The 24,274-nt window shown below is 39.9% G+C and overlaps 1 protein-coding gene across 4 annotated transcripts in view; it reads right to left on the minus strand.

The window, feature by feature from the left end:
• The window catches only part of edil3b (EGF-like repeats and discoidin I-like domains 3b), a 206,760-nt gene that overhangs the window by 98,347 nt on the left and 84,139 nt on the right, over positions 1 to 24,274 (minus strand). For 2 of the 4 annotated variants that reach the window (XM_072582780.1, XM_072582766.1), the window contains exons 4-5: positions 13,861 to 13,890; positions 5,307 to 5,435 (exon numbers count right to left, since the gene is read on the minus strand). The exons of 1 other annotated variant lie outside the window; for it this stretch is intronic. In XM_072582780.1, coding sequence (XP_072438881.1) covers positions 5,307 to 5,435; positions 13,861 to 13,890 — 159 coding nt within the window. The remainder of the gene's footprint in view (positions 1 to 5,306; positions 5,436 to 13,860; positions 13,891 to 24,274) is intronic. One more of the 4 variants, XM_072582776.1, reaches the window with a different exon arrangement.

Genomic DNA, 24,274 nt, shown 5'->3' on the forward strand with positions numbered 1-24,274 from the left:
TGTCTCACAAACTTGATTGAGTTTTTTGAAGAAGTAACAAAGAGTATTGATGAGGGGCAGAGCAGTAGGCGTGATCTATATGGACTTCAGTGCGGCATTTGACAAGGTTCCCCATGGGAGACTGGTTAGCAAGGTTAGATCTCATGGAATACAGGGAGAACTAGCCATCTGTATACAGAACTGGCTCAAAGGTAGAAGACAGAGGGTGGTGGACGATCTTTTTTCAGACTGGAGGCCTGTGACCAGTGGAGTGCTACAAGGATTTGGATGTGAGTTTAAGAGGTATAGTTAGTAGGTTTGCAGATGACAACAAAATTGGAGGTGTAGAGGACAGTGAAGAAGGTTACTTCAGCTTGCAATGGGATCTTGATTACATGGGTCAATGGGCTGAGAAGTGGCAGATGGATTTTAATTTAGATAAATGCGAGGTACTACATTTTGGGAAAGCAAATCTTAGCAGGACTTATACACTTAAGGGCAAGTTCCTGGGGAGCGTTGCTGAACAAAGAGACCTTGAAGTGCAAACTCATAGCTCCTTGAAAGTGGAGTCACAGGTAGATAGCATAGTGAAGGCGGCATTTGGTATGCTTTCCTTTACTGGGTATTGAGTACAAGAATTGTGGCTGTATAGGACATTGGTTAGGCCACTTTTGGAATATTGCATGCAATTCTGGTCACCTTCCTATCGGAAGGATTTTGTGAAACTTGAAAGGGTTCAGAAAAGATTTAACAACGATGTCGCCAGGATTGGACGATTTGAGCTATAGGGAGAGGTTGGATAGGCAGGGACTGTTTTCCCTTGAGCGTCAGAGGTTGAGGGGTGACCTTATAGAGGTTTATAAAATTATGAGGGGCATGGATGGGATAGATAGACAAAGTCTCTTCCCTGGGGTGGGGGAGTCCAGAACTAGAGGGCACAGGTTTAGGATGAGAGGGGAAAGATATAAAAGAGACCTAAGGGGTAACTTTTGCACACAAAGGGTGGTATGTGAATGGAATGAGCTGCCAGAGGAAGTGGTGGAGGCTGGTACAATTTAAAAGGCATCTGGATGGATATATGAAAAGGAAGCTTTTGGAGGAAAAAGGGCTGAGTGGAAAAGGTGGACTGTATCTGATCGGCATGATGAATTGGACCAAAGTGTCCGTTTCTGTGCTGTACATCTCTATGACTCTAAGCTGAGAAGTATGACAGGGAAGGTGATTTGATAGAGATGTTCAAAATCATGAATGGCTGTGATAAAGTAGGTAAGAAAAAATGATTTCAATGGTAGAAAGGAAAACAGAAAATAGGGCCTAGATTTAATGCGATTGACAAACAAACTAGAGGGAACACAGGCAAAGACATTTTACACAGTGAACTTTGTGATCTGAAAAACAATGCCTGCAGGACATATGGAAGCTGACTGAATAGTAACATCGAATAAATGTTTGAAGAGGAAAACAAATCAGGGTTAAGAGAAATAACTAGTGGAACAGCTTTTTAAAAATTAATTCATGGGATGAAGCTATCGCTGGCTAGGCCAGCATTAACTGCCCATTCCTGGTTGCTCAGAGGGCAGCTAAGAGTCAACCACATTGCTGTGGGTCTAGAGACACATGTAAGCCAGATGAGGTTAGATTAGCAGTTTCTTTCCCTGATGGACATTAGTGAATCAGACAATCAACAATGGATTCATGGTCATCATTAGAATTCAAATTCCACCATCTGCTGTGGCAGGATTTGAACCCAGGTCCCCAGAACATTATTTTGGATTAACAGTCCAGCGACAGTACCGCTAGGTACAATACCACTGATATCTACAATAAAGAGCTGGCATTAGAACAAAGAGCGTAATAGTCTCCTATTTTCAGTTTCATTCTTTGGTTCTCATTTAGCTGAATGTGGAGGCAGCAGAATCAGAAATGGATCATATTGAATATATGGGCTGCTGCCAGTCCCCTCCCAGACTCACCAGGATCTTCTCCATCTGCAGTAGCACAAAAGTTATTGTTGTTGCTAGGTTTCCATCAACTTTGGCTGTACACAAATTTCTACTTCCAGGTGTCTCATTTTAATCCAGTGGTACCACTACTGGTGTATCATGAGACTCGAGGATAGAACCCTCACAAATTTATTCTCTCGCACTGAATTTTAAAGAATTCTTGTATTGCCATGAAACATGATGGATAGAAATTGTTTTTATGAACATATTACAAAACCAAGTCCAGGATATCATGCATACTCCATGGGGATCTCACCATTTTGTGCCCTTCTATGAAAACAGTCGAATTAAAATGAGATCTTTCAGCTGCATGGAAGAGATTTCTAACTGCATATGTACAATGGAATAATTTTGCATCAATCCACCTACTAACGTGATGAAAAAAAACAACTACGATATTGTTCTCCTCTCAAGTAAAAATTGGCGAAAGAAATTTCAATATTGTTCTCCTCTTAAATAAGAAGTGATAAATAGGAAAAAGAAAACAATATTTTGAGTGAAATAGCTGTAAAATTAATTTGAGTGACCCAAGGGGTTGCCAGGAACAGAAATCAAAATCTAAGTTACTACCATTGTTTACTCATCAATTTAGAAACATTGCTATTTGAATTATTCTCCTTATATTAAGCAGTTATTTTCTGAGGGCTAGACTGGAGCTCCATATAAAACATACCAGAGCTATAAATCTTCATTACATTAAATTACCTAATATTGAATAGTAGATTGACTTGAGCTGTACCTGGAAGCCTGCAGATCTAAATAATCAGACACTGTCTTCTCCAAAAACAATTGGCCTCTTTTTTAACAGGCAACTTTAAACAGTTTAGCTCATTGTAAAATCAAAACACAAGCATCAATGTTCTCACCCAGAAAATGTTTTTGTCAAAGTTATGAAAATAAGAACTGACAGAATAAAAGCAGGAAAAACTACAGATAAAGAATTTGGAGAAAAGGTTTAGTTTCCATAAATGTTCATTCATTTTCCATGTCAGTATCATAGCAAAGATATAGGAGAATTCTGTTCTATCATGAACACTTGTGAGTCTGCTACCCATCCGTGGGAATTTCATAAATAATAGTAACATAGCTTTTTCATGGTCAAGGGAACATTTCACATTCAACAAATGTGACAAAATTGATGTACAACACATTCTAACACAGTGATGCTAGGCTGCTGGCACTAATGGACTAATTGATTCCACTTCAAACTACAAGCTTTCAAAGATGAATTTTGATCCAAATGATTTAGCAATCATCAGTTGCTTGAAATCCATTTAACTCTGTAAATCAATGAAGAGAGGTAATGCAAAGCTTCTACAAATCATTGGCTAGGCTTTTGTGAATATTGTGCTCATCTTTCAATGCTGTATTTTAGTAAAGATATCAAACACACATTGAGCATAAAATATTGCTTCAGAATGATGGAATCAAGGTTTTGTGATGACAATAGAGTAGAAAGTTTGGGTAATGGACAAGCAAAGGTAGGAAGAAAGAACTGTGATTCAAACATAGCAAACATCAACTACATATTGGAAACATGCAAGGAATAGGAAGTTAGGGGTCATTCCCTTGAAGACACTTTTCTCATGGAATTCAACAAAAATGTTTCCAAGGTCTGGCTGAGGGGATGCCATGACCATACCATCAATTTGGGATCCACAGTGTCATTAAAGATAAAATCAACTGTAATTATTGAATTAAGTATTTCCTTTACTCTCAGAAATGAGGCTCGAAGCCATGATCATTTAATTGATAGTCAAGAATGATCTAATTGCTGGACTTATACAAAATGTTTCGTATTATTCACACATGGGACATGGGACAATCCTGGATGGCCAACATTTACTGCTCATCTGTAGTTGCCCTTTATAAGGTAGTAAGAAAGTGAGGACCGCAGATGCTGGAGATCAGAGCTGAAAATGTGTTGCTGGAAAAGCGCAGCAGGTCAGGCATCATCTAAGGAGCAGGAGAATCAACGTTTCGGGCATGAGCCCTTCTTCAGGAATCAGGATTCTCCTGCTCCTTGGATGCTGCCTGACCTGCTGCGCTTTTCCAGCAACACATTTTCAGCTTTATAAGGTAGTGGGGAGCTGCAGTTCATGTGCTGTAATGAGATAAGAAACTGACAGAACTCCAAGTGTGCGTCACTGAGTAGCTATTGTTGACAAGATACTGCCTGATAGCACTGTTGACACCTTCCATCACCTTACTGATGATCAAGAGTAGACTGACGAGGCTGTAATTGCCTAGGTTGGATTTGCCCTGCTTTGAACGGATAGGACATAGATGGATAATTTTCACACATTGTCAGTTTGATGCCACTGATGTAGTTGTACTAGAACAGCTTGGCTAAGGGAGTGACAAGTTCTGGAGCACTAATATTTAGAACCATTGCTGGAATATTGTCAGGGCTCAGAACCTTTCCAAAATCCAATGTCTCTAACTGTTTCTTAACATTGCATGGGGTAAATTGATTATAAGTTATGAAAATGTTGGTAGGGTAAAACTTGAATTGGTAATGAATCTATGGGACAACTTTAACTCTCAGTTGCCCTTATTACCATACAACAGGATTGATGATAACAGAATGCCCATTCTTAGATGCACTTAGAACATCTGAAGTGTTTTATAATGGATTTGGAAATAAGTGGATCACTGTTTGTTCAAAGCAGGCAGAAGTGCCATCAGGTTTTGTTCAATTTGGAACCATCATTATCACACAGTTAAAATAGTATCCTTGGGCTGCAACTTCATTATATGAATGAGCACTTTGCTGTTCCGTACAGATAGCCGACTTATACACTATTCAGGCAAATGGAGATGGCAGAAGGTGCTAATTCTCCCCCTGACTAACTAAAACCTCCCACATACCCCATTGTCATTAGAAGAGGGTTTTAAATAACCTCTCATTCAAAAGCATGTCAACTTCAAAGAACATGCCTTATTTGTTGAGAATTTCCAGCAATTTCTGTTTTTACTTCACATTTGCAACATTTATTACATCTTCCTATTAGCTGACATGATGTCTTTGTGATAATGTGCACAATATCTATTCTGTGAATTAAGATAACATCTTCAAATTAAATGAGGCACTTTGAATAAAAAGGCACAGCCATTATTTATTAATGTTAATCTAGTTTACTTCTGTTTAATAAAACAGAACAATTAAACAAATAATTCTCAACAATTATACATTAAAGTAATAAAATCGGAAAGAAAATGTTTAGCTTTTACCCACTGTATTAAGTATATTTTTCTACCTCTACCAGCACATTACCCTGTAGGCTTCTTTCAAAGAATATAAGTCACTGGAGTAGGACTCACTATGCTGACAATGAATTCCACTGAATCCATCAGGACACTTGCAGATGTATCCGACAAATGTATCACCCCGGTAAGTATCACTCACTTCACAAATCCCACCATTATGACATGGGTTGGGTTGGCAAGCTCCTGTATGACAGAAAGAATAATTATTAATTATGAATGGCATTCATGAAGTGAAAGTTCTAGTTTTTCCCTGGCCAATTTCCTAAAAAGCACAAATTTAATTTACTGCATAAAACAAGGAAGGACAAGTTGATGACGATTACATTTTTTCCTTCACGCACAAGCAACAATTTCTGTACAAACTGAAACTACATGCAGCCTTTAAAGATAAGCTTGAAAATACTGCCAGACTTGGTTTCTAATCCCAGTCTTTGATTAAAGGGATCGGCGTGGACTGGATGGGCCGAAGGACCTGTTTCCACACTGTAGGGAATCTAGTTTAGTCTAGTCAAAGTTAATGAGTGTGAATGTTGCAGGAGGGTGGGTTCGGACTCATCAGCAGGGTCTCATTACAGAATGAACATGTTAGTATAGTAACAAAGGTGATCATATCCATGGATTCATGAGTCAGTAGTTGTCACAACCTTAAGGAAGTCAGGAGATGGTGGTGGCATGAGAAGGTGAGAGGGTGGACAATTAGCAAAACTGGGGAAAAAACAGGAAAGTGTGCATTAAAACAAAAATGCTGATGACACCCACAATGGTCAAGTGTGAATGATATAATCTTTTATTCAAGTGTCAAAGCATTTAATTTAAAAACAATAATTTAAAATTGTTTAAGCTTAATAGGTAAAGCAACAGAGTTCCTTACTGACCCTGAAGAAAGTAGCCCACAAAAATTATCAGTCTCTGCAGTGTGTATTTATCTTCTCAAAAGTCAGTTTGACTTCAGTGATAACAAGAAAATCTTGAAGAATCCAGCAGCAGAGATTTCTGCAAGTGGGTTATCCACCAAACACATAGAACTGTTCTCAAAGATAATAAACCAGGAAACTAAAAGTATTGATTATTCTTCTTTTAAAGTTCCAAATAAATTATTAATACTAAATCCAATTTATTAATACTAAATACAAATTTTAAAATATTTTTAAAACTATGGATTTTTGGCATAATGGAGAAACTTGACATTACGCAAACAGCTTTCAGGGTCATTCAAACAGTTTAGCAGACACTATAAACTTAGAACACCATTAAAAATCCAGGCATACCTCATTCAATAAGATGCAATATTTTCTGACAGTTAGGGATCACACTATGCAGATGCAAGAGAGGGCCTCAACAGCACAATCTTTGAAAGAGTGTGGAATCATTTACACCGCTATTTGGATTTCTGTCCGTTTCTGCATTTTTAAAATGTATTTATTCACAGTGTCTGAAAATCATCGGCTAGGCTAGCATTTATATTTTGTTTTGTACAAGCTCCAGAGTTGCTGCTCATTGCAGTGGAGCAATGATGGCAAACAAAGTTTTAGCAATATTCCATTGCAGTATCCAGTCAATGTTTGATTTAGCAGTAGATGTAAATATTTTATTACTTGTAAATGCTAACAGTTGTTGCTTGACAATTGGAATGTTTAATTTGGACAATGACACCAAACAGTGACCACTGCATAGATAGATAGAATAGCATTCTTTCACAATTAAGTGACTGAAATGGGCCCTGGTCCTGTTCTCATCTAACTTGTGCAGCTTAGTTATGAAAAACCAAATCCCAGCCAAATTTTCTTTCCCAGTTGTCAAAATGCTGAGCCCAATTAAATTCATCCAAGTACATAAAAACACACACAACAGGCACAGAATCAAGGACATTCCTTTCACTATGACTCAGTCCTGAATCATCATTTATTTTGCCTAATGTATCACTGCAAGGCCTCAAAAGGTCTCAACTGACTCACAGAAACATCTGTGGTTTCCTTCTTCAGCAATGCGTAGACATTGCTGTAAAACATTTCAGTTGTAGCATCAAAGCTTAAGTTGTTACTGGATTTCAACTAAGTTATTGAGCTCACGTTACAAGATACAAAAATCTCATGCTGTAAGTTTTAATTCAAGCTAACATGTTTTGGTCGCTGATGTATATTTTGGATATTTGTTAAAGATTCTTGGTCCTGAATTCCATAAGAATTGCTTTTCAATACAGAAAATGCTGGAAGCATCTCTAAGCATAAGTGCTGCAAGATTGACTGAATATTTACATAACTTAGTGTTTCAGATTTCTAATGTATGCAGTATTGAGTTTTTTTATAAATAGTTTTTTTTAACGCAAGATTATGAGCTATGCTGAGAGTTTAATAGTTAGGTGATGAATTAGGCATTTATTTATTTGGATATTGTACCTCAGAAATTTATATTACTCATCATCTCTACTGATTTACAGGCATTCAAATTCAGTTTGCTTTCCCGAATTGTTTTATTTTTTCCCCATCTCCCCAAAACCATCTTGCACCAAAGAGCCAGATGTAATTCACAATGAGCCATATATTCACATTGTCACAAGCTCAAAATAATGCAAAACTGAATTTAAGTCCACAAACCTCTACACTTATAATAGAAATAGATGTCAAAGAGAGACATCAGAAATATGAAGGATAGAGGGAAGCTTTAAAATTAAATAGAAATTAACAACTTCAATAATATCCAGCTGATGACTGAAGAAGTTCTTCATGAGTTTCTATTCCAAGACAAGACAGATAGCAATGTGATTCTTCAGAGTAGAATACACATGAGGAGCAGGCAGCAACAAATAAATACAAGGTAAGCCTTACTAATAACTTGTTCAAACAGTGCAAAAAGCATTGTGGTCTTGAACAACTATATTTCAACTATTAAGATCATATATATTTGTTAGTAGCTCTTTACTGCAATAGTTTACAGGGATAGACAATGAAGAGAAATGTTTGGCTTGCACTTTAAATGGATTCAACAATGGTTGTATGGACTGGCTTTTGGAAAATTTGGCATCTTAGAGAATTGTAGAATTCTAGCAGTGTGGAAAGAGACTAGTCTGCACTGACCTTGTACTAAAGTCTGCAATGACCCTCCAAAGAGCAATTATAGCCTCACCCTCCTGCAGTATTTAATATCTGCCTGACATGTGGAAAGGAGGAGTTGCTTTCTGAGTTCCTTGCTACTGAGCTTTCAGGGGCCTCAGTCTTTGCAATTGTCCAACAGGTTCAAGGTATTTTCATCTTGTTCAAATGAAAGTGAGGACGGAAGTTGGATGAGCAAACTAGCCATGGCTCTGCAGCACAGAAAGCCATTCAACTTTATTGCCATGTGTCTCTTTCTATGGATGAGCTGAAAAGCTATTTAAATTTAACAGTTTTAGGTTCTGATGTTAGGCAAACAACTTGAAACCTTATTCCCAAATCAATTACATCATTAAACTTGATCTGCATATTTCAAATTAAACCCTTTTTGCTTCCTGCAGGTGTCCTGCTCATTTGCTCAAAAGAACAAGTTAATATGGGTCACACAGGAAGTAGGTTTGGTTGATGTGGTATGCACTTTCTTCCTAATTTCTGGCACTTAGGTCCCACATTGGAATTCCCACCTGTAATAATTCAGGAATCCTGACTAGAAAGGTACATTATTTATTACTGAACAACAAAATAGTACTACTACTTGTGATATTCATAGGCTAGTCTATGGGATAAACAGTTCTGCAATTTTTGAAAAAGATTTAACCTATTTTTCGAAACTGTTCAGAGATGTTATTACACACTGTTGGAGCAGGTAGGACTTGAACCCGGGCCTCTTGGTCCAGGGGTAGGAACACTACACTGCACCACAAGAGCTCCATCATAACTGTTTTTTGTTGAGCTCAGGTGATTAGTTCCAACTGAGTAGGCCATTGCCTGTTGCCCTGAGGACTCATACACAATGATCTCCACAGGAAGATTAATTAACGATTCCCATGAACCTTGTAGGGGTTATCAGACAACTCTAAATTGTTCTTAAAACCTTCTTAAAACCCACATTTTCAATCAGGTCTCATATGATATCGTATGTATTGAGAAAGAGACCATTCATTGTACTAGTCTCTACTGCTCTTCATAATCAGTGCAAGTCCAATCCCACACCTCATTGCATCTTGTCACTGTTTTTATGTCCTTTTCTGTCATGGAATTATCAAATTTGCTTTTGAAAGCAAAGAAGCTCTTTATATCATACACTTTCTGTTATAGTTGGTTCCACATACTAGCTGCTCACTGAGTAATTTTCTTTTCTTTTATTCTATTAGAAGTATCAATAAAACTCTGTGAAGTGACATCCATTATTTTTGATTATACCTTTCTGAAGCACATTGAAAATGCTTGCATGAATCCCTGACATCTAAACTTTTTTTTAGAAATTACACAATACTCCCCAGTCTCACAATACAGAGTATGTTTTGGACATGAACAATATTTATCATATAGAGAACAGCATAATTTTAGCCCACAGTAAGCACATAACAAAATATGGCACAAGAAAAAAATTTGAACTGACCATTTGAAGCGAACACAGATTAGACATTTTTTCAACCCAAAGCTCGATTTACTGGAGTTAAACATGACTGATTGTGCTTCATTTGTTTAAAAAGAGTCAGTATTTTCTTGTAAAATAGCAATGTGTTTTGCAATAAATTATGTCTCAATTATTTAAAATAATGAGAACTTACTGTTCGATCAGCCATTTGGAATGTTTTGAGAAATGGCACAAGAATTCCACAATTTTAGTGCCTTGTGGGAAGTTGATTGTTTTTAAAGGTTGTCAGCTATTAACAATATTTTACAGCTGGAGTGTTACAATTAGTCATAGGTTCTGAATGGCTGTCACGAGATGTTTATAAATTAGCATTTTACTCCAAACTTCTCAATCATTACCAGAGAAACTTTTGTGAAAGTAATACATCTCTTTTGAAGAATGTAGTCAAGAATTTACTAAAGCACACACAGATGTCAGAACTGTAGATAAATTGTTTTTGGTCATCATGCTGTGGTGTGAGTTTGCCTCCAGCTATGTTTTACCTAATTTGGCACAAGTGCATCAAGACTGCTCTTGATGCAAATCACATTGTTTCATGTGGTTTCCCCATGACGATATCAGTGATGTAGTCCAGGTAGAAGGCTTTGCCAACATAGCTGGTCTCCCCTAGGTGTGGGGCACAATAGTTTGTACACACATCACATTGAGTGTACCGTATCAAAATGACTTCATCAATAGAAAGAAGTTCCATTCCATCAATGTGCAAGTCATCTGCGATCATCAATACCACATCTTAGAGGTCTGCACCAGGTACCCCAGAAGTTGCCACAATAGTGACATCTCCTTGAGAATTCTCATGTTCCTGGTTCATTTCAAGGCTGGATGTCTTACAAGGATGGTGACTGAGGGACAAGAGCTACCCCCTGCAACCATGGCTGATGATTCTAGAACATACCTCACTGATTGAGGCTGAACGTAGAAATATTGCTTCCCATGAGGGGCAGACATGAGGCCTCGTGAAGATGTCATTCTGATATTTGAATCGGTCAATTGCTACTTTTGTCCAAGGTGTGAATGGAATATCATGTAGACACTGTCTGCCAATGGGGTTTATGCATTTGACAAATGCCACTTGCATTCACAAGTCATTGAATATCCTGATTCATTCTTAGCCAGTACCTAGCTTCACATGTTCTTCCTCTTGTGTGTTCAATAGCCAATTGTCCCTAGTGTTACATGGACTTGATCCCTTGGGCATTAATGCTTTTCATATTAGGACTTGTTTGCCTTTGACTTGTCATGACATACCAAATTCACCTGTGTTTGGCTAATAATGAATAAATCTTCTCAGATACATCGTTCATATTGTCAGATCATCCATGAATAATGAACTTTCATATCTCTTGTAGCTGTTCTGCAAAATGGAACAGAATGCATTCAAACTTCACAGTCAAGAACATCAATGTGTGAACCAAGTATATGACAAACTGCATTATGTCGAATACTAGAGTGAAATGTCATGCACTCTCTATTGGAATTGTTGGTTTGTGCAGATAGAAGGGTTTGTGAACCAAAGTTGAGAGTGTGGTGCTGGAAAAGCACAGCATGTCAGGCAGCATCTGAGAAGCAGGAAAATCGATGTTTTGGGCAAAAGCCCTTCATCAGGGCAGGAACCAAAGGCTATAGTTTCTCATCTTATATAAGGCATACTCTTAGGTTTTTTTAAACAAATAATCTACTTTGGGAATCATGGTTTTCCTGTGGTCATAGAACTGCTTAAGCAACATTTTGCTGATGGAATTTGCTTGAGAGAATCAAAGACGTCTTGTCAATACACAGGGGATATCCTCAATGGGCAATTCTCTTTGCAAAGATTTATTATTCATGACAATAGAAATGCATGGTCATGGAAAAATCCAAGGTAACATTGCAGAGCTGCTTCATCCAGTAAGGTGAGTGTTTAACAGGCTTGATCTCACCTGGATTGGAATGGACTCCATGGCACAATAAATACACCCAAAGAGGTTTATCTGGCTGATGTTGACCTGACACTTCGCTTTGTTAAATACGGAAATCCTTATTGTTGCGCTGCTGTCATCGGTATGAGAATGTCATGCTTTGCCTTTATTTCACCCATGACCACTATATTGTCAGCTCTGCAAAGCCAAATTCTCAAAAGTCATATCCGTGTGCTGCTAGAATATATTTCAGCTAATTAAGAGCTGTAATGGAAACTCTCAAAAACAGTACAGTCTTAATAGTAACCTAAATGTCATCAGTTGTTGAAAGCCTTTTGCAAACCAGAATCTGTGTTTTGCATCTAGCTTGGAAAAGAATCTTGCACTGGAAAATTTGCCATTAATTCTTCTTCCAGCATTGAACACTTTTGAAATGAAAGGTTGAGGTGCTGTGGATGAAAGTGTGCTCTTCTGGTGTCACCTTCCTTTCAAACACAGAAGATGCAGCTGCAGCAATCTGTGTGGAGGTCGACTTTGCCATTTCACTTCATCGCTTTCAATTCCACTCAGAGCTCCTCTTGAATGTGAATAAACTGTACTGCACCTTCTTGGGACAATCAATAACTAGGGTCCTTATAATGCATTTTTTTTGTATTCAGCTGATTTTTCTAATCAACCCGTTCAGAGATGTTATTACACACCTCTGGAATGGTAGGACTTGAATACAGGCATCCGGTCCAGGGATAGGGACACTACCACTGTGCCATGAAAGACCCCTTTTATAATGCAATACCATATCACCCTTAACTATTTCACTAGTTTCAAATCATCTGGGTACAGGTGTGTGAGATCAATGATTAGTGCATTTGTGTCACACGTGATCTGTTTTGAGACTTGTAAGTGAGGTTTGAATTGCGAATTGTGTCAACACTTCAATCTGTGTAGACTTGTAGTATCTCAGATATAGGGAGACCATTGGCTATGCAGCAATTAGAGGGACTATAGCATGGCTGGGGGGTGGGGGGAATCTAAACTCCGGTTTGGGATAGAGAAACCTTGCAAAAACAAAAAGGAATCCAACAGTCAAAATGACCCTGAGACTTAGATGCTCCCACATGCACTTTGACCATTTAATATGTGATGTCAGGCTGTGTCCAGAATGTAAGGGTGTTAAAAATAGATGGAGGACTTCATACTTCATCATTTGCCATGGTTTCAAAGCATTTTTTGTATTTTTTGAAAGTTAAGTCACTTGGGTTTGTCAAGAAATACATCTTTTCTTCCTGGAGCAAGCGTCTTTTGCCTTTCATCATTTGGTAAGTGTCTATTTAAATTGTTTTCTCTGAATGTGAACTCGTCACAACTCGTACCAGCTCAATTAATAATGGAAAAATGGACACATATTTCAAATAAATCTATTGAATACATAGCTCAAACAATCATATGGAAATACAGTTGATATCTATCAGGCAAACTATGAGTTAAATCTTACCCACTGCACTCAGCCCTCTTTACGCTGGCTGCTGCACAAGGCGAAGAGTATGGACCGGAACAATACACCAAAGCCAGATTCTAACCCAAATGAAACCCTTGGGTTTACAAGCCAAGCTCGGATGGAGAATACTTTAAAAGCACCCATGTTAGGACTCAACAAAAGGACAACTTGAAAGAATCAAGCCTGTGCGGGTTCTTAAAGGAGAGCAACACGGAAACCATTCCAGAAATCACAAACATTTTGAGGGATGGATGGGTTGTGGGAGGCAGAACATAAAAACGAAAAGTATATTCAACATGCAGATGAATGTAAATATGGCCATTAGTACTCTGAATAGATGAATTATTTTCCTGATGCTGATGCAACAGCATTGTAACAGGAACTGCACCAGGAATGTGTTTGCTATGCAAGTCAATTTGGATATTAACACAGGATATACCCAACAATTTAGAACTAGATTTTCACCAGTGGCCATTAATAATCCATAACACTGTTTAACTAGCTCTAATTAAAGTGGATTAAACTACACTTGAGCAGAACTGAACATGCAGGATTGTCATGTAACAGGTTGCATGCATATTCAAATGAAATGACGACTGTGGGCAAGGTATTTGCAATATCCCACCTGCTGTAGTTGACTCTTCTCCATCTGCAGCTGTTGGCATTAAATATGGAGTTAGTAAATGGATAGAAATGATCAAAACACAGTACAACTATCAGCCAAAATACTCATGTATGGATACTTGCAACACTTAATCATCAGAAGCTGCATCCAATCCTAAAACATTTCAACAGCATTACAAACATTTCAAGTTTGTCAAACTAACAGACTTTCAAATGTTTACAGCAGCAAAAAAAAATGACATTTAAACTCAAGTCCCGATTTCATTCCATTCAATAACTGACACCATTATCAGAATACGCTTTCAAACAGTGTCTATAAAACAAGATCAGAGTCACATGACATCAGGTTATCAGACAAGTTTATTTGAAATCACAAATTCAGAAGAAGGGGCTGCTCTCCAAAAACTTGTGATTTCAAATAAACCTGTTGGACTATAACTTGGTGTTGTGTGACTTCTGATTTTGTCCAACCCAGTTCAACACCAGCACTTCCACATTGTAAAACAAGGTGCTTCCCCTGTACGTTTTAATTAATGTAACATATCTTTCCCCTTCAACCTCCTCAGAGACGCCATTATACACCTCTGGAGCAGATGGGAATTGAACCTAGGCCTCTCAACTCAAACACCTACAGCTAGTATTCCCAGGTGGTCTGCCATCCTAACCAGGCCTGAATCTGCTTAGCTCCCGCGATCTGATTAGGCTGGGAAGTTTTTTTGTAAAACTAGCAAGGTCATATGCAAACCTTGTTTTAAATTTATTTAGTTTATTTTTCTAATCAATCTGTTCAGATATGTTATTTCATACACCTGGAGCAAGTGGGACTTGAACCTAGGCCTTTCAGTACAAGGGGGGGCTTTCCCTCCATTTTATTTGTGTCTCTGTTCAATTAGCTCTAACCTGCAGCAGACCCTGAGATAATTTTGTTTTTCAAATTTGATGTAAAATAGGGAGTTTGCATCACAACTGGTGGGAAATAGAATGGTAAAGCCCACTGAATTCAATCAAGTGGAGAGCAGCATGCAAACTTCCTGTTGTTCTCTCAACTCTGTCAAAGCTCAGTCTATAACTGGAAGTCCCATGGTCATGCTTTCCACGCCATCAAACAAAAGCCTTTTCAAAAAAAAAGTGTGGCACAGTGACTAGCACTGCTGCCTCACAGAATCAGGGAACCTGGTTCAATTCCTGCCTCGGATGACTGTCTGTGGAGTTTGCACATTCTCTCTGTGTCCATGTGGGTTCCCTCTAGGTGCTTCAGTTTACTACCATAACAGGTAGATTGGCCATTGCAAATGCAGGATTGGGAGCAGTGGGATGCTCTTCGATATGCCAAATAGTCTGCCTCCATACTGTGGGGATTCTAAGTGAGCAATTAATGATTGTTTAAAGGTTTCATCCTCCCATTGCCTGTATTAACTCCATAAACAAAATAGTGTATGCTGCTTGTGGTCTCCTACGGAAGATGGCGCATCTCTCATTCAAAGGAACTCAGTGCCTGACCGATGCCCCTCATCTGGATGGGTCCAGTTGAGACCTAACCTCTCTCACCCTCCCAAGGTCCTTGCAGACAAAGCCCTCCTCCCCAATCTCCACATTACAAAAGCCCTCCTGCCATGACTTAGGTGTAGCCTGGCTTGCTCTGTGATCGCAGACCTCCAGTGGGTTTGATCTCATGATACCTTGAAGATACTGGGAAGCAAAAGACGCTTTTGTTCCTGAAAGGCATTTAATACTGGCAAACCTTCTCAGAGGCAACATAGGTCTCATAAGCAGGACCCCGACCCTTAAAATCCCCTCCAACCAGATAGGACTAACAATTTGAACTCCCACACTAATGATTCCACCATGCTAGCTGGTGTATTTAAGTTCAATCAATTAAATAACTTTGGGACAAAAAGATAGTAAGGTTGATCAAGAATCAAATAGAATCATCAATACAACACACTTGAATTGAATAAACTATGCAGAGGTGCTACAGATTGTAGGATATGGGATCAATAGCTACATGCTTATAACTAGACTCCAGCATCAGTGATATCAGATCATATGGACTGAGGACTTGAACAAAGGAAATTCTAGTGAAAGTTTTAGTTGCTCTATTAAACCATGCCTCTGCAAACAGTGTAAATGGTAAATAAATGTTTACCAGTTTGCACCTGCATGGTGTTTAATCTTCTTCAGTCTATGACTCCCAGAACTATTATCATATTCACACACGGAGGATATTTGATCTGCAGCAAAACGGTATTCTCCTAAGTGCACTTTGAAATGGCTTGGCTTACCACCTCAGTTGTATTCAAGATGACGGTGATGAAAAAGCTACAGCCGTTCAAGGAGACAGCTCCTCACTATAACCTCGCCAGTGACTCCAACACAGGAGTAAAATTGGCTGGAACAGGTAAAATGAGTTACAGGGATCCTTTTAGGCTGCTTCATTTTATGATTCCATGAGATTTAGCATGATAGAGTCATGGAGATGTACATTATGGAAACAGACCCTTAACTTAACCTACATATATTCCTTTGTAGACGCTGTATATCCTCATGACAACTTATTATCTACCCTATCCTTAGGCCATCAACAAACAAGGCATTCAGTGCCTTTGTCCTAGTCATTTACATAGATCAAAAGACCTGCACCCCTCCGTCAAGCGCTCACTCTGTCATAATCCACTACTTCCAGTTTCCCAGCTCAAAAATGAATCACTTAGAGTCATAAAGTCATAGAGATGTACAGCATGGAAACAGACCCTTCGGTCCAACCTGTCCATGCAGACCAGATGTCCCAGCACCTAGCCCATATCCCTCCAAACCCTTCCTATTCATATACCCATCCAGATGCCTTTTAAATGTTGCAATTGCAATAGTTCCACCATTTCCTCTGGCACTCATTCCATTCACGTACCACCATCTGCATGAAAATGTTGCCCCTTAGATCTCTTTTATATCTTTCTCTTCTCACCCTAAACTTATGCCCTCTCGTTCTGGACTCCCTTACCCCAGGGAAAAAGACCATGTCTATTTATCCTATCCATGCCTCATAATTTTATAAACCTCTATAAGATCACCCCTCAGCCTCCGACGCTCCAGGGAAAATAGCCCCAGCCTGTTCAGCCTCTCCCTATAGCTCAAATCCTCCAACCCTGGCATACCCTTGTAAATCTTTTCTGAACCCTTTCAAGTTTCACAACATCTTTCCGATCGGAAGGAGACCAGAATTGCACGCAATATTCCAACAGTGTCCTAACCAATGTCCTGTACAGCCTCAATATGACCTCCCAACTCCTGTACTCAATACTCTGACCAATAAAGGAAAGCATACCAAAAACATTCTTCATTATCCTATATACCTGTGACTCCACATTCAAGGAGTGATGAACCTGCACTCCAAGGTCTCTTTGTTCAGCAACATTCTCTAGGACCTTACCATTAGGTGTATAAGTCCTGCTAAGATTTACTTTCTCAAAATGCAGCACCTCACACTTATCTAAATTAAATGCCATCTGCCACTTCTCAGCCTATTGGCCCATCGGATCAAGATCCTGTTGTAATCTGAGGTACTCTGAGGTAACCTTCTTTGCTGTCCACTACACCTCCAATTTCTACACCTTACAGTTATCCCAGAGCAACTTCAACCTTGTACCTTTCTCTTCCATTGAGTTTGCATGCATGAAAATGAAAATTTCTTAGCTGGAGACATAAAATTGAAATTTCAAAGCCTAGATTTTAAATTTGAATTTAATCAAATGCATCCCTCACACAAGAAAAAAACCTGGAGATTTTAATTAGCATTTCAAGTGCTTCAGTAATGACAATGTTCAGTTATATTTCTGATTATTTAAAGAACATAAAACAAGCAATGAATTTAATATTCATTCACTGAAATCACAGAATCATAAAATACAACAGCACATTAGGGGGCTATTTCATCCTTTGAGTCTCCAATGCAGTTAATCCCATTCCCAGCTCATTCCCCATTGCACTGAAATCTTTACTCCAAGTATTTATCCAAATCTCTTTTGAAGGCTACAATTAAATTTAAACACACCACACTCATACAGTTCTAGATCCTGATTAATCATTGCATAAGAATATATTTTTATTCTGACATCTCTGGTTCTTTTTATCCAATTATCTCAATTGCATGCCCACTTGCTATAACTCTTCAGCCATTGAGAAGAGTTTAAATTTTCATGCATGTTACCAGAGTTGGATGGTTCGAGTTATAAGAAGAAATTGGATAAGTTGGGGCATTTTTCACTGGAGCGTAGGAGCTTGAATAGAAGTTTATAAAATCATGACAGGCACAGATAGGGTGAATAGCAAAAACGTCTGTTCCCTAGGGTAGGAGACTTCAAAACAAGATAGTATAGTTTTAAAGTGCGAGGAGCAAGGTAAAAAAGGGATCTGAAGGGCAACTTTTTCAGCAGAGGGTAGTTCAAGTCTGGAATGAACTGCCAGATGAAGTGGTCGATGCAGATACAGTTACAACATTTAGAAGACATTTGGACAGATACTTGATTAGGAAAGGTTTAGAGGGATTTGGAACAGGTGCAGGCAAATGGGACTAGTTTAGTCTAGGAAACCTGGTCAGCATGTATATGTTGGACTGAAGGGTCTGTTTCCATGCTGTATGATTCATGATTTCAAACCTCTATCAAAATCCCTCTTAGCTTTCTCTGTTCTGTGGAGAATAACCCAAGTGTTTCCAGTCTAGCCACATAACTATAACAATCATCTGATAGCATTCTAATAAATCTTTCCTGCACTGTCTTCCAAGTTTTGCAGTTCTTCTAAGGTGTGGTACTGTATCTTGAACTGAATATAATATTCCAGGTGAGATCAGAGCAATCGTTTTATTTTAGGATTTGTCTCAGTACAGAGTCATAACATAGCTAAAGCACATTCAACCCCTGACATGTGCACCACTTCTTTCAGTCGGTTTCTGTATGGGCAATTTGTATTTTAAATGACACACTGCTATGTGCCTCATAATTAACATTTTAAATTTAACCCTGACTTGTCAGGTATTCTGTACCTTGAGAAGTCCTGCACCGTAAGAGAATTGACACCACTATATTCGGGAATGAGGTGCTCTTTCATCTAGATGTACATCAAGAAAATGGCTGTGGACCATGACAACTCAAACTTGTGCATCCTGAAATGATTCGTCCCAGTACAGCTACGCCATTGACATATGCCCAAGAATATGTCCTGAATACAAAAACCAGGATAATTCCAAATGGCCAATTGGCCCCACCAGGAGAAAGTGAGGAGTGCAGGTGCTGGAGATTAGAGTTGAGAGTGTGGTGCTGGCAAAGCACATCAGATCAGGCAGCATCCATGGAGCAGAAAAATCTGTTTCAGGCAAAAGCCCTCCATCAGGAATGAGGTTTGAGAGCCTCGGGGGTGGAGAGATAAATGGGACGAGGGGTGGGGCTAGGGGAAGGTACCTGAGACTGTGATAAGTAGATGGAGGTGGGAGTAATGGTGATAGATTGCAAAGGAGGGTGGAGTGGATAGATGAGATGGAAGTTCGACAAGTAGGACAGGTCAAGACAGCAGTGCTGAGTTGGAAGTTTGGAACTGGGAGAAGGTGAGGAGAGTGGAAATGAAGAAACTAGTAAAGTCCACATTGATGCCATGTGGTTATAGGGTCCCAAGGCAGAAGATGAGGTGATCTTCCTCCAGGCATTGGGTGGTCAGGGTGTGGTGATAGAGTAGGCCCAGCAGTTGCATGTCCTTGGCGGAGTGGGAGGGGGAGTTGATTTATTTGGCCAGGGGGCGGTGGGGTTGGTTGGTGTGGGCTCCTGGAGATGTTTAGATTAGATTAGATTCCCTAAAGTGCAGAAACAGGCCCTTTGGCCCAACAAGTCCACACTGACCCTCAGAAGAGTAACCCACCCAGACCCAGTTCCGTCTGACTAATGCACCTAACACTATGGGCAATTTAGAATGGCCAATTCCCCTGCCCCACACATCTTTGGACTGTGGGAGGAAACCGGAGCACCCGGAGGAAACCCACGCAGACACGGGGAGAATGTGCAAACTCCACACAGACAGTCACCCGAGGCTGGAATTGAACCTGGGATCCTGGTGCTGTGAGACAGCAGTGCTAACCACTAAGCCACCATGCCTCCCCTCTCTGCAAGTTGGTATCCTTTCTCGGCAATGTAGAGGAGATCACATCGGGAGCAATGGATACAGTAAATGACATGTGTGGAAGTGCAGGTAAAACTCAGATGGATGTGGAAGGCTCCTCTGGGGCCTTGGACGGAAGTGAGGGTGGAGGTATGGGCACAGGTTTTGCAATTCCTGTGATGGTAGGGGAAGATGCTGGGAGGGGAGGGTGGGTTGGTTGGGGGCACTGGTGTGACGAGGGTGTCATGGAGGGAACGGTCTTTACAGAAAGCAGAAAGGGTGGGGAGAGAAATATATCTCCGGTGGTGAGGTCTGATTGTAATTGGCGGAAAATGCAGAGGATGATGCAATGTTTATGGAGATTGGTGGGGTGGAAGGTGAGGACCAGGGGTTCTGTCCTTGTTGCGATTAAAGGGTGGGGTTCGAAGGTGGAGGTGCAAGAAGGGTATGAGATGCACTGGAGGGCATAATCAACCACATGGGAGGGGAAATTGCAGTCTTTGAAGGAGGAGGCCATCTGGTGTGTTCTGTGGTGGAACTGGTCCTCTTGGGAGCAGATGTGGCAGAGGCGGAGGAATTGAGAATAGGGGACAGCATTTTTACAGGAGGCAGAGTGGGAGGAGGTGTCCAGTCTATTCTCAATTGTCATTAAAGTACTGCAAGGAGTCATTCAACAATGCTTGCATGGAGCACTTGCTTCACAATAACCTGCTCATTGACACTAAGTTTGGGTTCCACCAGTGCCATTTAATTCTTGACCTCATTACAGCCTTTGTTCACATGTGGACAGAAGAGGTGAATTCCAAAGGAGAGGTGAGAGTGACAGCCCTTGATACCAAGGCCGCGTTTGACATAGTGTGGTATCGGGGGAAAGCTGCCTGCTGTGGAAAGCATACCTGGTGCAAAAGGAAGATGGGCTATGGTTGTTAGAGGTCAGTAATCTCAGGTCCAGAACATCTCTGCAGGAGTTCCTCAAGGTAATGTCCTAGGACTAACCATCTTCAGCTGCTTCATTAATGACTTTCTTTCCACTGAAAAGTTAGAACTGGGAGGTATTTGATAACTACACAATGTTGAGCATAATTCATGACTCCTTAGACACTGAGGTAGTGCATCTTCAAATGCAATATGATTTGATCATTATCCAGGTTTGGTTTTAGAATTGGCAAATAACATTCATGGTACACAAATGCCAGGCAAAGACAAACTCCAATAAGAAAGAAACTTTTAATGGCTTTACCATCACTGAGTCTCCCATTATTATTCCTGGGGTTACCTTTAATCAGAAGCTGAACTGGAACAGTCATATAAACTCATTGGCTACAACAGCAGGTCAGAGGCTAGGGATCCTGCACCATTTAACTCATCTCCTGATTCTCCCCTAAGCTGTCCACCATCTACAAGGCACAAGTCAGGAGCATGATAGAATATTCCCCAAAGTTTGGGAGAAGATTTGTAGCTCGGGTGCTCGTTGTTGTGGTTCTGTTCGCCGAGCTGGGAATTTGTCTTGCAAACGTTTCATCCCCTGTCTAGGTGACATCCTCAGTGCTTGGGAGCCTCCTGTGAAGCACTTCTGTGATGTTTCCTCCGGCATTTATAGTGGCCTCTCTCTGCCGCTTCCGGTTGTCAGTTCCAGCTGTCCGCTGTAGTGGCTGGTATATTGGGTCCAGGTCGATGTGTTTGTTGATAGAGTCTGTGGATGAGTGCCATGCCTCTAGGAATTCCCTGGCTGTTCTCTGTTTGGCTTGCCCTATAATGGTAGTGTTGTCCCAGTCGAATTCATGTTGCTTGTCATCTGCGTGTGTGGCTACCAAGGATAGCTGAACATTCTCACCAGAACGATACCCAGCATGAGCAAAACCAATGTAGTGTACAAAATCCCATGCAAGGACTGCACAAAACACTACACAGGACAAACAGGAAGACAGCTAACGATCCGTATCCATGAACACCAACTAGCCACGAAACGACAGGACCAGCTATCCTTGGTAGCCACACATACAGATGACAAGCAACATGAATTCGACTGGGACAACACTACCATTATAGGGCAAGCCAAACAGAGAACAGCCAGGGAATTCCTAGAGGCATGGCACTCATCCACAGACTCTATCAACAAACACATCGACCTGGACCCAATATACCAGCCACTACAGCGGACAGCTGGAACTGACAACCGGAAGCGGCAGAGACAGGCCACTATAAATGCCGGAGGAAACATCACAGAAGCGCTTCACAGGAGGCTCCCAAGCACTGAGGATGTCACCTAGACAGGGGACGAAACGTTTGCAAGACAAATTCCCAGCTCGGCGAACAGAGCCACAACAGAATATTCCCCACTTTCCTGGGTGAGTACACCCCCAACAAAACTAAACAAGCTTGACACCATCCAGAACAAAACAGCTCATTCATTTGGCACCATATTCACCGACATTCAATCCCTTCACTTCCAATGCTAATTACCACCAGTTGGTGCTTCCTATCTATAAGATGCACTCCAGGTATTCACAAAGACTCCTTTGAGTTCATCTCCCAACCCCATGGCGACTACTAGCTAAGGGGATAAGGGTAGCAGATACATGGGGTCACCACCATCTGCAAGTTTTCCTCTAAGTCACTCACATGCTGGATAAAAAATATCATCACTGCTCTTTCAATGACGCTGGGTCAAAATCCTGGAACTCCCTCCCTAATGAATTGCAGCAATGCAAGAAGATGGTTTATGTCTTGCAGGACAATTGGACTTGAGCAATAACTGCCAGCTGAGCCAGAGATACCCATAAAAATAAAAATGTTCTCCACATCATTCAAGAAAATCTTTTCTTCTCAGTTTCACCCATATTTACAATATTACAATTAACTGAAGAGTGCAATGAATTTCTAATTTAATTTAAAACATGTTAAGCATACATATAAATTTAGTTTCATATAACTAGTCAGTGTATAATCATTTTCAACAAAAAGCCCTTAACATTAATTTTCATTCATAAAACATAGTTCTGAAAGTATTGCAAATTGCTGAGCTAATTCTAAAAAGACATTAAAATTGATTTTTCGAGCATTCAATATTGTACAGGGAATGGGGTCAGAATTAATTTTAACTTTGTGAGTTAGTGTGCAACTGATATTGTTAAATTCAGTCTGTTTTACATCTCTGACAGTTTTCATTACCAGTGAAGTTAAGAGCTATTAAAATTTTTAAAAATGGAACAACTACAAAATGGGTTGTGAATTTGTTGTTACCTGTTGTACAAGGTCAAAATTACTGCCAGGATCTTTGCTCAAAGGGTAAAAATACCTATTCACATACAAGGGCAGGTGCGGTATGATACAAGCGATTTCACTGACAGAACTTGCTCAGCTGTTTTCACCTGATATGTGATTTATCATAATTATCCATCTGTGCAAGCTTCTATCTGCATAGGGGGTTGCCTGAGGGAGCGTTTTCATATCTGACAGGAATTTAAGGACAGATGAGAGGTGGATTTAAACTATTTATATTCCTGTGGCATTATTGGAAGGAATAAATGATTTTGATTCTATGTTTGCCAATGCATTCTGCTACCAGTGGATTGGCTTAACTAAATAGTGGCTGACTATTATAACTAGCTACTCCTCTATGCATTATTGTTAATATGTTAAGATGGCATGAAAAAACTAGGCACCTCAATTTGGTTTCATATCGCAATTCTTGCTTTTCTAAAATGAGTGATCCAGCCATGCATGTCCAGTTAAATGGATATTGTGCTTGAAGCAAAATTGGGTGAATAGGAAGAAAGAAGTACTGTCATTGGTGATAATGAATATGAGGTAATATTAGCAGGTGATGGATTGGGGGAAGCAGGCGGTGGGTTGGTATTTGTGGGGTGCTGGGTGCTGGTGGTTAATGCTTAGGGATGGTTGGGGTGGAAAAATATGATTCGGTTAGGTCATGAAAATAGAACCAGGGAAAACCACATTTTCTCTACAAAGATCATTCCAAAGCAGTTATTAATGAGCTACTTCTACCTCTTCTTGCCATTTGAGCAGGATAAAATGCACATCAGCTTCAACAAAAGCAGAAAAAAAAGGAAGCTAAACCAAAAACTTAAGACGATATCCACAGAAGACAGGGAGAGAATTAAGCACAAGTATGGATGGAGGAAGAAAAAGCAGCACAAAGGCAACAGGGATAGGTGAGTGAGTTGTCACATTCCAAGAATTGTGTTTCATTATGAAAGTATTAATCATATACATGTGCACATTAACATTGTTTTCATATATATGGGGATCAG

Source organism: Chiloscyllium punctatum, chromosome 2, assembly GCF_047496795.1.
Source record: "Chiloscyllium punctatum isolate Juve2018m chromosome 2, sChiPun1.3, whole genome shotgun sequence".
NCBI lineage: Eukaryota > Metazoa > Chordata > Chondrichthyes > Orectolobiformes > Hemiscylliidae > Chiloscyllium > Chiloscyllium punctatum.